General features: G+C 34.8%; 1 protein-coding gene across 1 annotated transcript in view; it reads left to right on the top strand.

The window, feature by feature from the left end:
* Positions 1-16,498, top strand: part of SGCZ (sarcoglycan zeta) — a 435,251-nt gene that overhangs the window by 391,611 nt on the left and 27,142 nt on the right. Inside the window, exon 6 of the mRNA XM_039378555.1 lies at positions 14,958-15,030. Within this exon, the coding sequence (XP_039234489.1) occupies positions 14,958-15,030 (73 nt within the window). The remainder of the gene's footprint in view (positions 1-14,957; positions 15,031-16,498) is intronic.

Genomic DNA, 16,498 nt, shown 5'->3' on the forward strand with positions numbered 1-16,498 from the left:
CATTAAATTCAGCACACCAAGACATAAATATAATAAGCCATCATTTTGGCTGTGGAAAAATATCATCAATGTATATAGGCCATTGTATTTGAATTAAAAGTGTATAACAATGTAGCTTTGCTCAAGATTCAGAAAGTACAGAAGTGTGTATGTGTTATAAAGATTAAGAAATATAAATAGAAATGTTTAAGAATTCAGATTAGGAATCCAGAAGTAAGAGTGGCAAAAGTCAACATGTATTCTATAGAAAGCATGAAATTATATGTGGTAAGAGTTATCTCATAATAAGAGAATGAAGCAAAAACTTGAATATCCAGGCAAAACTGTATAACTGCTCTGAGATTCAAAAGGCAAATGGATTTATACTTCATGGGTATTGATGAAAGGGCAAAGAACCTATGTGGTGACGTTGACCACCAAACTAAAAAGATTAAACAGCACCAAACTAAAAAGATTAAACTGATTAAGCTTTTTATAAAGAAAAATAATCATCTAATGCACAGGGATTAGTGACAATATTTTGGAATATTGGAACTAACAAAAAAAACTCCCAAGCCTTTTTAAAGAAAGAATAGTGAAACTCTGAAATAATTTGGCTGTAGAGAATGCAGAATTTCCTTCATTTCCTTCTTCAGAGCTAATTATATCATCTGTTGAAGCTAAACAGATTTGGTTCTGATTTGGTTTGAAACTTAACGATCCCAGCAAGGAATAAGTCTTAGAGGAGATCAGATATTTTCTTTTTATGTCTAGTCACAAGCCAAGTACTATAAATTCAATAAAATTTGTTCTTTCTAACCTTAGTTCTTAGTTAGATACAGTCTTTCTCATTGTAGTTTTATCTTCACTGTAGTTTTATTTATATTCTTTAAAGGGTTTTATTAGCTATAATACATTGGTTAGAATGAAAAAACATGTGGGTAGCATGTCCAAGAAAACAGAGATCAGTATATGCATTTGCAACTAGGTCTCCATTTTGATCTCTTAACTAACTACTCATGAAATCTGTCATTTTGGCTTTCATGTAAAAGCATTTCTGTTCAAGTTAAACGTAGGATTCCTTTTTTCTCTTTTACAAAGTAAAAGAAAAATTATAGCAATTTTTTGTCTTGCATTTTTACTTTTCATTGTGCATTGCGGTCTGTCTGTAAATCCTGAGCAAGTCGCAGCATGATGGGACATTATGAGAGAGGTGGAATACCCTCTGCTACAGAAGGAAGGGCATGCATCCTCAACCAAGGTCCAGCAAGTAGTGTTTGTCCAGCAAGAGAACCAGCACCTACTTTCTTGGCTTTCTCTGCTGGCTTTCAGCATGTGCTTTCAGAGACAGGCAAGCCATGTACCAGCTCTACTCTCTGCACTCCTTCACATTCTCTTAACACTTTTGCTCTGGTTTGTTCCAGGAAAGTCCTTCAGTTCTCATCCCTTCCACATGGCAGTTGACAAGTCACAAGCTGACCAGTGACTGGTTAACAACTTTATTCCTTTACCTCATGAATACTTTTGTTTCTTGAAAGATATGTCTTTAATATAAGTGCAAGTCTTTTGGATGCAGTGGAACTTCATTATGTATTACCTCCTCTATTCAAAATTTTCCATCTACCAGCCAAACCAGTTTTTCCCAGCAGGCACTTCTCTAGGGAGAAGCTTCCTTTTTCTGAAATCTGATCATCAGACAAGAATCTTGAAGTAAGTCTCAGTAGTATACTGTATGTGATTGCAAACAAGTTTTCCTTTTACTTGAAATCTAACTAGATGCAATCTAGCAAGAATGGTCTTGAAAATGCTAATTACATTGGTGTACACCCTAGTGTGACTGAATTTGTTTACACTGGATCATATATTCCAGGCTTAGAAACATATCCTCTGTAGACCTTTTTTCCTACTTTGTCCTCTGTTGTAAGCAATCCTTGCAGATTTTCAAGTGGGCTTCCCAGACCAGAGAGAGCATCCTTCTTGGTGAAACCCTTTCAATTTCTTCAGACTTCTCTTTCTGTAAGGAATTAATTTCTTTCTTCCTCTTACCTCTTTCTTAGAACTTAATCCCTAAATTTGGGGATCACCTGGTTGGTAAAGTAAGCTTCTCCAGCTCATTCCAGTGCTCAAACACTCTCTGTGTGAAGAACATTTTTCTAGTATCCAACCTAAACCTCCCCTGTCACAACTTCAGGCCATTCTCTTGTGTCCTGTTACTGGTCACGACAGAGAAGAGATCAGTGTCTGCCCCTCCTCTTCCCTGTCACTTGTAGACTGCAATGAGGTCTCCCCTCAGTCTCCTCCAGGCTGAACAGACCAAGTGCCCTCAGCCACTCCTCATACGGCTTCCCCTCAAGGCCCTTCACCATCTTTGTTGCCCTCCTTTGGATGCTCTCTAAGAGCTTAATATCCTTCTTATATTGAGGTGCCCAAAACTGCACACAAACAGTGAGACTGCACCAGTGCAGAGCAGAGTGGAACAATCACCTCTCTCAACCAGCTGATGACATTTTGCCTGATGCCTCCTGGGACACGGTTGGCCCTCCTGGCTGCCAGGGCACTGCTGACTCATATTCAACTTGCCATCAACCAGGATCCCCAGGTCCCTTTCCACAGGGAAAGTGCTAAATCTTTTTTTTTTTCACTTTATTATTTAAAACTGTAAAATTGTACATAAGACAATGTGCATTTAATATTATATATTTTAATTTGAGTGATCTCCTGTCAGGTCTTATTAACTATTTTTGTTTTACTCAAACAGTAGACCGAGGTGCAGAGTTTTGAGATATTTCATGCCAAACCTAGTAGATCAGTGCTACTCTAGGAATATAGACTCTTTAGTTCCTATTTAAATAAGTGCTGTCAGTATCATGTATACTGGTCCAAGCTGTATGCTTTGATGAGGTGGGCATTCCTAGGTATGACACTGAGCAAAGTTAGTGCAAACTGCACTGTTTTGAAACAGAGAGCAACACTGCAAAACACTGTAATTTCACAAGATTAATTCATAAAATGGCATTAGAACTGTATGAACAGAAGAACACACCACAGTTGTAGCTGATTTGGATCATATCTTGGCAAACTAGAATATCTGTGGTTAACCACACTGACATTTTAAAATAACCTTGTACATCGACCCTTTCATCTTACTGGAGAGAAAATGAAAAAATTAGGGTTTGGCCATAAAAAGTGACCATTCTATTGTCCTTTGTTTCCTTCTGTGTGCAGTTCCTCTTTGCATAATGTATTTCCCATATGTCAATTTACAGATTAATTGCTTTTGGGATGTATTATCAACTTCACTTTTAAGTAAAACTCTGTACAGTGAGGGGAAGATGAGAAAGCTGCATAAATAAGCACACTTCACTACAAGTAGGGATAGGATGAATAAGCTGAGGAAGGTAAAGCAACCAGACATCTCTCCTTTCATAAATCATCATACTGTGGTTGGTAGCCTGCACCAAGACCTACACATCAATGCATTCATAGATAAACTGAACTAAATATGCATAGCGTAAATTCTACTGGTTTGATTTATGAAGAACATTCATACTGATCCTGTTAATACTAATATCAGTAATGGATATAGTGGGATATATTTATCTTCCTCTTCCTAATTAGAAAGCATTAGAATTCAGTTTTATGCTAACTGTTCCTCAGCACATATCTTAGTTTTCATTGCAACTATTAGATAACAGGTTTGTAAAACATTTGAAACTTATTTTGTGAGCTGTCTAGAGAAACACTGCTAGAGAATAGATCTAAGCACAAAAATACACATGCACACATGCACAATCATGCACACACAAATGCCTTCCAGTTCCTCCAGGCAGCCTTACCACTTTACAAATGCCAAAATATCATTTAGTTCAAGTAGAGACTTTTCCCTTAAGTCATCATCATTCTAAACCAATCTGATACATAAAGTGTGAAAGAAATGACAGTGAGTACTATAGGTTAGACCACTTACAGTGTTAAGAGTGTGTTTTTGTGTCCTTTTTCTACATCACTGTTTGCAAAGCAAATGTGTTGTGTTGGTCAGAGGTCTGGATACAGCAACACAATTTTTTAAAAGTACTTGAATATCATGCTAAGACACAAGATGGTTCCAAGTTCAGCAAAGCAAAATACTAGCATTAGCCAAATGCTAGGTTCACTTGAAAAATTTCTGTCCCAATTTATGGTTGAAAGCATGAGGTGGAATTGGTAGTTGCATCTGAAAGTCTTTCCTCATTAAACATCAAAGGGAGATAGCTTTTTTAAAAAAAAAAATATTCATAACAAGCAAGCCAATTGTATTATTTTTGCTATTTTTATCTTAGCAGCATTACCAAACAATGGACTACTTTTTAAATATGTTTTTACACTCTCAGTGTGGAACAGAGAAAATGCAATAGATAAAGCATACTGTGAAGAAAGAGTATCTATCAACAAGTTTGTTTCATGTTTTAGCTCTCAGCAGTGTTTTCAGGCTATTTATAGTTACAGTTTTTTCTTCTCACTGTCATTCTTGGTGTTGCCTTCTTGGTTTATATTTAGATTTAGAGTGAAAGGAAAAGAGCAATTAGAGTCTCTGAAGTTGAAGTTTTAATGAAAATACTCTCTTTTTTTTTTTCTTCTTGACAGGAAAATCTAACAGTAATTCAAAACAATTTTATGTTGGTGAAACATTGATGTAAAAAATTATTATAGATATTGAAAGGAACTTCTAATACAAAACAGGGGAAGGAACAGAGGGAGTATCCTGTTGCAAAAAACAGAACATATTACTTACAGTGATAAGATGCCTAGAGACCAGAGGGAGACTAAAGGACAAGAAAGACTAAATCTAAAAGAAATATATTCCTTTGGAAAGTTTAACAATAAAAAAGCAAAGGTTTTTCCCAGTCACATTCTTTTCATTGAAAGCTGAAAGGCTGGAGTGATAAGCATCATGACAGTTTATTAACAGGATAACATGGAGAAATACCTCGTAGAGTTTATCTGAAGAAAAGGCAAAATAAGAAAGATTTTCTTTTTTGTCTCTTAACCTGTCTCTAAAATTAGTAAGGGCTTTTGTTGCTAGTTGGATAAAGGATATATATTCTTTCTGTTTTAAATTAAAAATGATAAATCAAAATAACTGATTCACGATGACAGTCAAATTGTATGACATTCTGTTCCCTAGGCATGACTGTCCTGGATTCAGTTTTCTGTTCTTAAAACACCTGAACATAATGTACTTTAAGAGGATGTAAATATCAGGTATCTCTGGCAGCTGACTACACCAAATTTTCATGCAGCAATAAAGCCTGCTTTGCTAATTTTAGCCAGATGTGCCTTGGTATGCAGTGGAAAAATGCTTAAATCTTAGAAGTCTGAATTTATGATAGGTATGTGAAAGGTGAATTTATGATAGTTGTATTGCAGCAGTGACAAGAGTGTGATTTTTGAGTCTCTCCTGACTCACGAACAGTAAAATAGCAAAGACTAGACGAGGGTTGTGTTGCAAAACTCATAGCAGAGCTGGGCTGTTGCAAGATTTGCCAGGTAATCTGAATTGCGGTCATAGTCTGAGCCCTGGATACTGCTCCTTGGTGACATAGAAGGGAGCATTGAGGCTGACACTGACAAATTACTCTGTGACCAGCTCAGTCCCATCTTGAAAACGGAGTGGTGGATCTAGCCCTAAATTACTGCCATAATTCCTCTTTTGCAGCATCTGCAAGGTATGTGGCAACTCTCCTGCGGTTCTTGCCTGAAAAAACATCTGAGGCTTTGGCAGAAGATGTGTATTTCAGCCAATGTTCGCATCTTGCAGTATGATTTAGTATCTTGTCCCCTCCTGCAGAAAATGCTGTCTTTCCTGTGATTGATATAGATCACGCATAGGCACATGTTTACTATCATGACCATTGATGGTTTACAGTCACTGCAGTTAATTGGTTTGAAATACATCTGCTTCCATTTTGTTGCTGAATGAAAAGGTTTGCTTCATGGCTATGCAGTCTTGAAGATGAGATTATTATGTGACAAAATTATTGTTGCACGTTCACTCTCTGTTTCACAGCTGCAGAATTTCCATTTAAAGCTGCAGTAAAGACTTACCTAATGGCAAGTTTGAATGTGCTGTAGTCATCTGAGTAATTTACTTCTAGAGAGAAAAACAGAACATTAAAAAAGAGCAGGAACACAAAGACAATCATAATAGGTTATAATCACTAGTAGTAATATCAACTTTTTAGCAACCTTGTGAGGAACTGATATTATAGCTTCATTTTATTTCTCATATCTGAAAAAAATAGACTTCCAACAATTAGAGATGCTAACATTTTTGTTTAAGTTTGGTCTAATAGGCACAAAAATGCATTATATCCACATATCTCTGTTTTAGCGTTGTAGAAATATGTGGGAGGATAGTTTCCAGATTTTCATTTTTGCTTTAATATTAAAGTATTTGGAAGCATTTGTAGACTTTTAAAACACATACTATGTACTTACATATGGTGGACTCCTACAGGGTGCACAAATGCACTTATTTAAATATTTGAATATAATTTATCAATGGCATGTAAATTCCAATACAGTAAAAATGCTATAGCAGAGCTATTTAAAAAAATCTGGATAACAGTCCTGCTGTTTTGCATAAGTAAAACAATTTCCTAAATTGTAGTAATGCAGCAGTAATTATCACATAACGATTTTTCAGTATGCTGCAGTAATGGCAAAGTAGAGAACAGAAATAAATGCACATTTCCATATGGCATAGAGAACTGGCCACTAAAACCTATATAAGGTACCCTATGAAGCAGTTTCAATGTGAAGGTGAAATCAGGTGACTTCTGATATGGTTAAAGTGGGATTCCCAAACAAGATTTTCCCAATTTAGATAAAATTCAAATCATCAGTTGCTGATCAGATGGTGAAGGCAAAATCTTCAATGTGCTTGGTTTCTGTGCATTGTTGCTCTAATCTCAGTCCATTATCAGTAGTTAACTAACCTCTAGAGATGCCACTTTCTCTATTTTGACTATAGATAAAATGTAACTAATCTGTGCTCTTAACATAGCCAATGAATGAGATGTGTAGACTTAATGGCAAAATTCCTGGTAAATTCCTCTGAGCTTTTGACTTTTCAAAATCAAACTATTTATTTATGGAATATTTTAACTGAAGGGAAAATGCCCTTTGCTTTTATAAAAAATTAATAATTCAGGGTTCTTTAGAGCTTTTTGAAGCAAATGCATTCCAGCCTGTACCTGAAATAGTGTGGCCAGCAGGACCAGGGCAGTGATTGCCCTCCTGTACTCAGCACTGGTGAGGCTGCACTTTGAGTACTGTGAGCAGTTCTGGGCCCCTCACTGCAAGATGTTGAGGTGCTGAAACGAGTCCAGAGAAGGGCAACAAAGCTGGTGAAGGGTCTAGAGAGTATACCATAGGAGGAGCATCTGAGGGAGCTGCGTTTTTTTAGGCTGGCAAAAAGGAGGCCCAGGGGACACCATATCACTCTCTACAACTACCTGAAGGGAAGTTGTAGCCAGGTAGGGATTGGTCTCTTCTCCCAGCCCTCTATTGACAGGGCAAGTGGGAATGGCCTCAAGCTGAACCAGGGGACGTTCAGGATGGACATCAGGAACAATTTCTTCACTGAAAGTGTGGTCAAGCATTGGAATGGGCTGCCCAGAGAAGTCACGATCCCTGGAAATGTTAAAGAAACAATTGGATGTGGCACTTAGTCCTATGGTTTAGTTGATAAGGTGGTGATCATTCAAAGGTTGGACTCGATGATCTTGGAAGTCTTTTCCAATCTTAATGATTCTGTGGTTCTATGAAATTGGGTATACATCCCTGGCTAGGTTTTGCGGGTAGGCAGCAGTACTCTATAGTTCTGAAAACTGTAGAGTTTTCAGGAGTAAGAAATAATTTTCTCATTCTCTCATTTTTTACTTGGAATATACAAGTTTATATCTCATTCTTTTACATTCCAGGTGAGTCCTCTGGTTATGAAGCTATTGACTATTGTTAGATAGACCTTTCATTCATTGATTCATTCATTTTTCATCAAGGAAACAACAATTCTGCTTTGAAACGTATTAACTATTCATTAGAGCATAAGCCTGAGTGTTCCAAATTCTAGGGTTATCTAGTACAACAAAGTGAAAATGTAATCTTTTCATTTATTAAATATGAAAATAATCCCATTAAAATTCCATCTTGTGAATGTAGACAGGAACAGTTTTAGTTCAGTGCTCCACTGTGGTGAACAGAATAATTTACACCTTTTTAAGAAAAATGCAAATTCAGACTATCATATACATATATCCAGGAAAAGATGATGAATTTGGAGGGGTTAATTTAGAAATTATTTACTGTGAAATCTAAATGTAAGCTTTAAGTCTATTCATGTATCTAGCTACTGTAACTTCAAGGAGACTGTATCAATTCAAGCAGAAAATGGTTGTATTTAATTGTTTTTATTGTCATGTGTATCTCCATCTGTCATACATAATAGAAGAAAAAAGTAAAAGATGTTACAAAAATTATTATTTTTTAAAACTTAGTTTCTGTAAACCCCTTATATATATTTCGATTTTGTTCATGTTTTGAGGAAATATTCAGTTTTAATGAATATTAAAACAGCAGTTAAATTTACATTTATTGACTTTTTTCACCCCAGAAATAGCATTTAGAATAGCCATTTAAAATAGCCATTTCCGATTATTAATTGAATTATGTTACTGCCATGCTCAGTCCAAATTTTATTCAAACAGATTCATTTTTTCAGAAAAGTAAACCAACTGGTGACCAAACATAGATTTTGGATGTGAACCCTCAAACAACTATATGGATGAGAAACTGAATACGTAGGCATAATCCAGTTTCATTTGCATTGCAAGAAAAGAGGTATCTGAACTGCCCAATATTAGGAAGCAATGTCTCAAATGTTTGTACTCAATAAGTTAGGATGATATTTAAGCAAGTATTTCAAGTATTTGCAAGTATTTCCTGGAGCTGCAATTTGCTTTGATCAAAATTTAGCACAATTGAAAATGTTGAATTTTAATTTATTAGGGAACTTGTTCTTATTATCTAAATGAATGGCTTAGTAGAAGTCTTGCTTTAGTAAGATTGCCATACAGAAAATATGCATCAAACATTAGTCATATTCAAGGGCCTTGAGTAATGGATCGAAGTCACTAATTTTAGAATTTACTTTTTAATAACAGCTTACCTCAGAAGATTTCAATGCTTGTGCTTTAGTTTACAAGTGAAAAACTTCATCTACACTTGTAGCTACACTACAACTTCCTACCTGTAATATGCCTCCAATATGGCCACATCAGTTTCATGTCTGAAACCTTCACTGTTTAACATTAGTCACTTTTGCTGCTGAGGTACTCTGTAAGATTGAAATGCCAGCAATCATGTCAACCATGTTTTCAAAAAATAACTCATTTTCATTTTAGTTATGTACACCTCCACAGCAATAATCCAGTTGAATCATACTTTTTAATACAAGTACCTTGCTACATTTCAAGCCATTTATAAAATTGGAAGTCTTGAAGAACTGCACAACCAATTTGCAGGCCAGAAGGTGCACTCTGATTCATCCCAAAATAAATGTTAATAACTGGGCTTTCATAAAAGAACGAACAAATAGTTTATGTGGTTTTTTTATGATCATTGGTCTTTTTATGATCATTTGCATAGTTGAATATTTCTGGTTTTTTTCCAGTTTGGCAGTGATTAGCTCTTCGAAGGTCTTCGTGATGAACATCTGTTTAAACTCACAAAAGCCCTTTTAAATTTTAGCTATGTACACATGGTAAAAGAACTGAGAATTTTACTTTGTTATTGCAATTAAATTTTTAGAACAAAAAGTCTCTGTTTTTAAGGTCTCTTCAGTGGTAAAACAATCTTGATTAATTACTCCTTTTTCTCTGAAACCTGTGGATGCTTTACCTTAATAATTATTTTGAAACAAGTAAAATTGCAGGCTTCAAAAATAATAAATATTTTACAAACTCTTCTTAAAATCTCTAACTCACAGGATAAATTGGCATTACAATCTAGTAGTTGCATAGTCTTAGACACTTGATGTTTTTGAAAAATCTAGTGAAAGATCAAGGCAGTAAGGTTCAGCTGCAGCTGTGACACTGCAATTCCATCTGGTTTGTACACATCAAAATGGTACACAATTCCATTTTCAGTACATGTGATTTGCTTTCAAAAATGATGTAAAGGAGTGAGATAATGGTAATATATGGGTCATTTTCCACAGCAAAATATTTCATTCTCAGCTTATCAACTCTTCAGCCAGATTCTTTTCACAAAAAAAAGAAAAAACCCTCAGATGGCCGTCTTTTCATCCTAGTGGGTTATTAAGCCTCTGAAAGGTACCATTTTGTTATGTAATCTAACTACCCATAAACTATGAAAGGATTATTTGCTGATTAAAAAAATGACAAAATTTCCTCAACATGCACATACATAAACAAATATATTCCAGAACAAAATGCCAACGTTGTTCCATTGGTTTTATGAATCTTGTCATTTCCCAAAGGCTATATTTCAGGAACCAGTAAACTGAGCAGAAATTAGTAGTTTGCACTGGTCTCTCTCAATATTCTGAATATTCTGAATATTCAGTTTCAGCAGGAACATGTGACTGGTTTTGCTTGTAGTGAAATGGTCAAAAAAGAGTAATTTTAAAGGTCTAGTGTTCATGAATCAGCTATGCATAAAGAGGTTTCTCTATAAATACAGAATTGAACTTTTGGCCTTTTTACCTGATTCAGGCTATTTACTAAGTTTTCTCTAGCAACCTCTATAACAACTGATATTCTTTGATCAGTAGTTTGCCTGCACAGATACTTCTTTCTTCGTGAAGTCTTGATTCATTCTCTTCCAACGGAAGCTGGAGGTGTAATTTTATTCAGTTCCACTTATAGTTTTGATTTCACATCCTTTGCACCTACTCCATGCTCTTGCTATTTAATTTCCTCTAAAAGATTCACTTTTTATAGTTATCCACTCCAACTCACGTTCCTTTGAATTCACTTCCCTAACTACTTCCTTTTGAGCTATACTTGAAAGAGCTTGAAGGTTAAAGTCTTTTCTTTTTATTCCTTATTTTGTATGTTTCATTTCTTGCTAGAATTTCACTCATCTCAAAGTAGGTCTTGGTTATAATTTTGTAAGGCAGGGAATACAGTTAATAGAATCGTCTCTTATTTGTGTAAAAAATAAGTATTTTAACATTGTAAATTATTAAATACCTGAAGTATATTTCTTTCATTAAAAAAAAAATCATGCTATTCCCTTTGAATCTGAATTTATATTGTTATGTTTATAATTCATTAAAAGGTATGTTCATAGCACCATTTCTTAACAGTACTGAACTACATAATTTAACTTCCCATTAAAAGTACTACAGAGTTGCATATAGTAAATGGAAAAAAGAATATTATAGTTGAAGATATTCTTGAAGCCATTTTTTTTAAGGATAAAGCATTTGCCACAAGGACTGTTGTACTTTTGCTTTTGAGGCTGTATGAGATGAAAAAACATATTAAGGATTGCATCTTTAAATAGCACAAGGAGCACATTTGGTCTGGTATTAGCTTTAACTATATTTTATTAAATTATATCAGTTTATCTGTAATTTTACATGCCTGGATTTCCAGTCTGCTTGGACAAGCTTGGTCTTTCTTTCCAAATTTATATTTTCTTCAGAGAGAATTGCCTTCTCGTCTTTTAAACAAACGCTGCTGACAGTGAGGAAATGCTAAAGCTCGTTTAGAACAAACTGTCATTTAACTTTTTTTATCAGTTTTTTCCGACTATTATCTTTGATACTTCTGGTTGATTTAATGTCTGGCTCATACTACAGTGATGTTTTGTGCATCTTTGCTTTGATAATGCTCTTTCAAATGTTACAGACATGGTCTTCTCATAAGCAAAGACTGACAACTCTGCATTCTGCTCAGTTATTTACATCTTCATATCCCACTGTCACCTTCAAAAATACAAAATGCCCTTGGCCTTGAAAGCATTTAATTTTACTGATGGAAAAGATGAATGGGATCTGGAAGCACACACTGATTTTGGATGTTCAGCTCCCATAGTTTCATTATGGATGAGGTTGAGCTTTATTTTGAGTGACACAAGGTCTGGCTATATAGACATGCTATTCCTACCTCTTAAAGGTGGAAGAATTGCAAGTCAATCTCAGATTTAAAAAACTGATTCTGCACAGCACCTCTTTGAATACTTTTACGAAAAAATAGATGCTGGTTTTTTTTCCTTCCTGTGGTTCTCCACAACAGTCAGCAAAGTTTCATTATAGATAGTGGATTTTGTTAGTTTCTTTGTGAGATCTTCAAAGGAAGACCTATAATAAAATTGTTTCCAGTGTTCTTTGCCAAGATATTTGTAAAGGTTATAGATTTCTGGAGATAAAAAACTAAGAATGTAATTCATTACTCTCAGAAATCTTCTCTTCCTCTCTTGGATGCTCCATACTAGTAGACCATTCTACAATGAAGATATTTTTCTGGTTTGGTTTTTTTGGTTGGTTGGTTAGTTAGGTTTTTTTCTTTTAATGAAGGTGGAATTTAGAAAATTATTAACAGTTTAAAGTTCACTCAGATTTGTTTTTGGCTTCTTGCTCAGGCAAGAACAGTATTAACACTGTAAAATGGTATTATCAGTTCAACATTTATAACCTCATTCTGCTTTCGAATCCTGGTAAGATCAAAGATCAGTTAACTAAATATTATTAGTTAACTGTAAAAATAGCTAAATAATTATCTTCATTGACAGCCAAATTTCTGAAAAAAAACCCAAAACACCAAACTTGTGAAATATTTAAATACTTAAATAATTGAAAATACTTTATGCTTTTTAAATATTGTAGTAATTATGGTAGTGCCTCTGTTGTGTTGAGCACTTCTTACACAGCTGCTGTGAGATACTGTAGATATATTTTCAGATTTACTCAGAATTCAAGGCTCCGAACACGAGAAAGCTTCTGTTGTTGAAATATGACAATTAATCCCAGACTCAATTGTGATGCCAGAAAGTTTTCTTGATTTTATTTTGATAGAAGATAAATTTTTATTTCAGTTCTTTCACCTTTGCTGGTGATTCTCTGTTGGAAACACATTCACTCAATAGTTTTACGCTATTTGCATTACACAATGCCCAGCTGTTGTGGTTTAACACCAGCCAGCAACGAAGCCCCACACAGCCACTCACTCACTCTCCCACCAGCAGGATCAAGGAGAGAATCGTAAGGGTAAAAGTGAGAAAGCTCTTGGGTTGAGATAAAGACAGTTTAATGGGGAAAGTAAAAGCCACGCACACAAGCAAAGCAGGAATTCATTCACTGCTTCCCATGGGCAGGCAGGTGTTCAACCATTCCCAGGAGAGCAGGGCCCCACCATGTCTAACAGTGACTTGGGAAGACAAACGCCATCACTCCAAACGTCCCCCCAGCCCTTCTTCCTTCTTCTCTGCACTTTATATACTGAACATGATGTCATATGGTGTGGAATATCCCTTTGGTCAGTTTAGGTCACCTGTCCTGGCTGTGTCTTTCCCAACCTCCCAACTTCCTCACCAGCATGGCAGTATGAAAAGCAGAAAAGGCCTTGGCTCTGTGTAAGCACTGCCCAGCAATAATAGAAACATCTCTATATTATCAACGTGTTCAACATAAATCCAAAACACAGCCCCTTATGAGCCACTGTGAAGAAAATTAATTCTGCCCCTGCTGAAACCAGCACACCAGTCACCATCTTCAGAGAAGGAAAGTTAAGTTTATGTAAAGTTAATGGACGACAAAAATAATGGCATTGGGCAAATCAGTAAACAAAAATAGGCATGATGATAGTTCAGGGGGAAAAAAAAGAAGACGAAGTTTGATGCCTAAGAACATAGGTAAGCTAGTGCTATCTATTAAATATAAATTGAGTGGTATAAACAACTTTTATGTCTTCAGACCTTGCATCTGAGAGTTAAGAGAAATGCTGATTTTATAGTGCTGTTCATTATGTATCAATTTCCTGAGTTTATTATTATTTTAACAAAGAACCTGCTATAATCAGATAATTATTATTTTTGTCTTTTTTTCCATATTCCTTTAAAAATGCATTTAAAATTGATTATTTAAACAGCTGTCTTTTGTTCCAATAAATTCCTTGAAAATTTACCGGAATGTTATTTTTTTCGTTGAAAAGGAGTTTTTAATGAAAAATCTTGGTTATCTGATCAAAGATGTGGAATTATCTTTTTCAAATTCGACCTAGTTATAGAAATCAAAATTCAGTAGATATTCAATTCAGTTTTAAGAAATCGTTATCAATTTTCATTGCCTTGATTTTGAGCGCCCAGTAGGAGATACTTTAGTGCTCACTACCAACACTAAATCCAAAACACATTCCAGAGAAGTCTCTTTAATTTCTTTGAGAATAAAGCTTTTCAATGAGAAAGATCTGATGGAAAAAAACTCTGAAACTGTCAGGTATTGAGATTCAGCCAGCAACTTCAGGGAGTAGACTGTTATTTCAAAACTTTTGAAGGCTTGGCATCTCAGTTTAAGTAGTAAAAATAACCATAATGCAAGATAGAGTAGATATTTCTCTAATGTGTTTTTGTCACAGAAACCTGCGATATTATTTTCATTTTCTGTAAAACAACCATTCTAAAAAGTTTTGAGATAAACATTCAGGCAAATTGTTGCTGAAAAATTTTTATCTATAAGTGTTTTCAGTTTTGTATGTGAAATTCATATTCTGACAAGCAGAAGTCTAAAGTTGCACATGAAGTTGGTCCAGATTTTGATATAGAAATGAAAACATAAATATGAAGAAACATTTATAATCATAATAAAGGATTTGTTCAGATATTTGTCCTAAAATTGTCAATTTGTGGTCATATATTTCAATGTGTTTTTATTTTCCAAAGTAATTGTACTGTGTTTTATTTATGTATTTTAGGCACAGAAGGGGCAGTGTTTGGGCACTCTGTGGAGACACCCCATATCAGAGCAGAACCTTCCCAAGACCTCAAGTAGGTGTTCAAAAAGTTGTTTTAAAATCAAATATTCTCAAAGATAATTAAGTTTGGATTAAAAGCAGAATATCTGTATATTAATATATACTGCTATTTAATGACTCATACATATCCAAAACACTGGTAGACTCTAGTTTGTTCTAACTAGTCAAAAAAACCACACAAAATCCTATCACACAAAAAGTAAAGTACATTACTTTTTATACATGACCTACCTCCCATAGCAGAATCCTAGAGAAGTATATTTTACATAGAGACTGGAATATTCAGGCATTTTTAAGGTCAAACGTGCACAGTACTGTTCAACAGCATCAGACCCAGAGTTTGATTTTTTTATGAGCTGTTACAGAATATATAAGCCAAGTTAAAGTAAACTCTCCCCAATTTTCCATCAAGTGGTGTTTCTGGGTGGTTGCGTTTTTTGAATACTATGAATACACTTTTCAAAAATCCATAAACAATGGAGGCTACATTTGTAAATGTAAAAAAATCCAAAGTTTCCTGGACATAGTCACTAAAGTGGAGAAATAAGTAAATTGTAAAAGAGCAAGTTAAAAACTTACTGTAAAAACATTTGTAGACTGAGAAAGAGAAAACTTAGAAAAGTTTATAGTGAAAGCTTTTTTTTGAAGTGCATATGTGCACTGGTAAATACTAATCTGTGATTTATATGTATGAGAATATGTGACAATCACAGAAAATCAAAGATTCTTCCTTAATTAATTAATTGCTATAGAAAAACACGGTTAAATGCTCTTACCTACATTTGCAAAGGCATTTTGGATGTTGCAAAAATCATTGGCAGGAAGCTGCCTCTGTGGACAAGTTTGACTGTTGTACATGGAGTATATGAAGTAAATTATTGTGTTTGATTATTTACACTAAAAATTTTAAAGTAATGTATAGCTTTGGGGTCTTCCAGAGGATTCTACTCCTAGATTTTTATCTTAAAAAATTCTGTCCCCTTTCAAGACTCCTGTCAGTCCTTTGTGGAAAGTAATTGTAAAGGCATTTATTAGTGATAACCACCAAGGTGATATGGTCTCTAATTGGAAGGAGTTCAGCAGAAATCAAAGTGGAAACATAACAAGCTTTTCTTTTTTCAGGGTACCAAAAATTTGGGTAAGAGACTGGAGCTTTTTCCACTCAAAAGAACATGGAGACACTGCTTTATCTACTTCTTTCTAATCATTAAATAATATTAACAGACCAAAAATGTATGATAAAACAGATAACCCTGTGTCATCAGGTTTAATTTAAGGAGGGATAAAATCACCTGATGTTGGTTCTGAAATTTACACATGCGGCATTCACCCTTCCAGTCTTTTGTCTTTATTCATTGCCACGATTCCTATTGTTGCTTAATGTTTTCAACTCTACCATTCCTTCAGCTTATTTTTCCAAAGTAGACTTAAATTAGTAAGCATTTTCTATTCAACTTTCTGCCTTCTCATTAATAATTAAT

Source organism: Pipra filicauda, unplaced genomic scaffold, assembly GCF_003945595.2.
Source record: "Pipra filicauda isolate LSUMZ 115617 unplaced genomic scaffold, ASM394559v2 scaffold140_size2443280_pilon, whole genome shotgun sequence".
NCBI lineage: Eukaryota > Metazoa > Chordata > Aves > Passeriformes > Pipridae > Pipra > Pipra filicauda.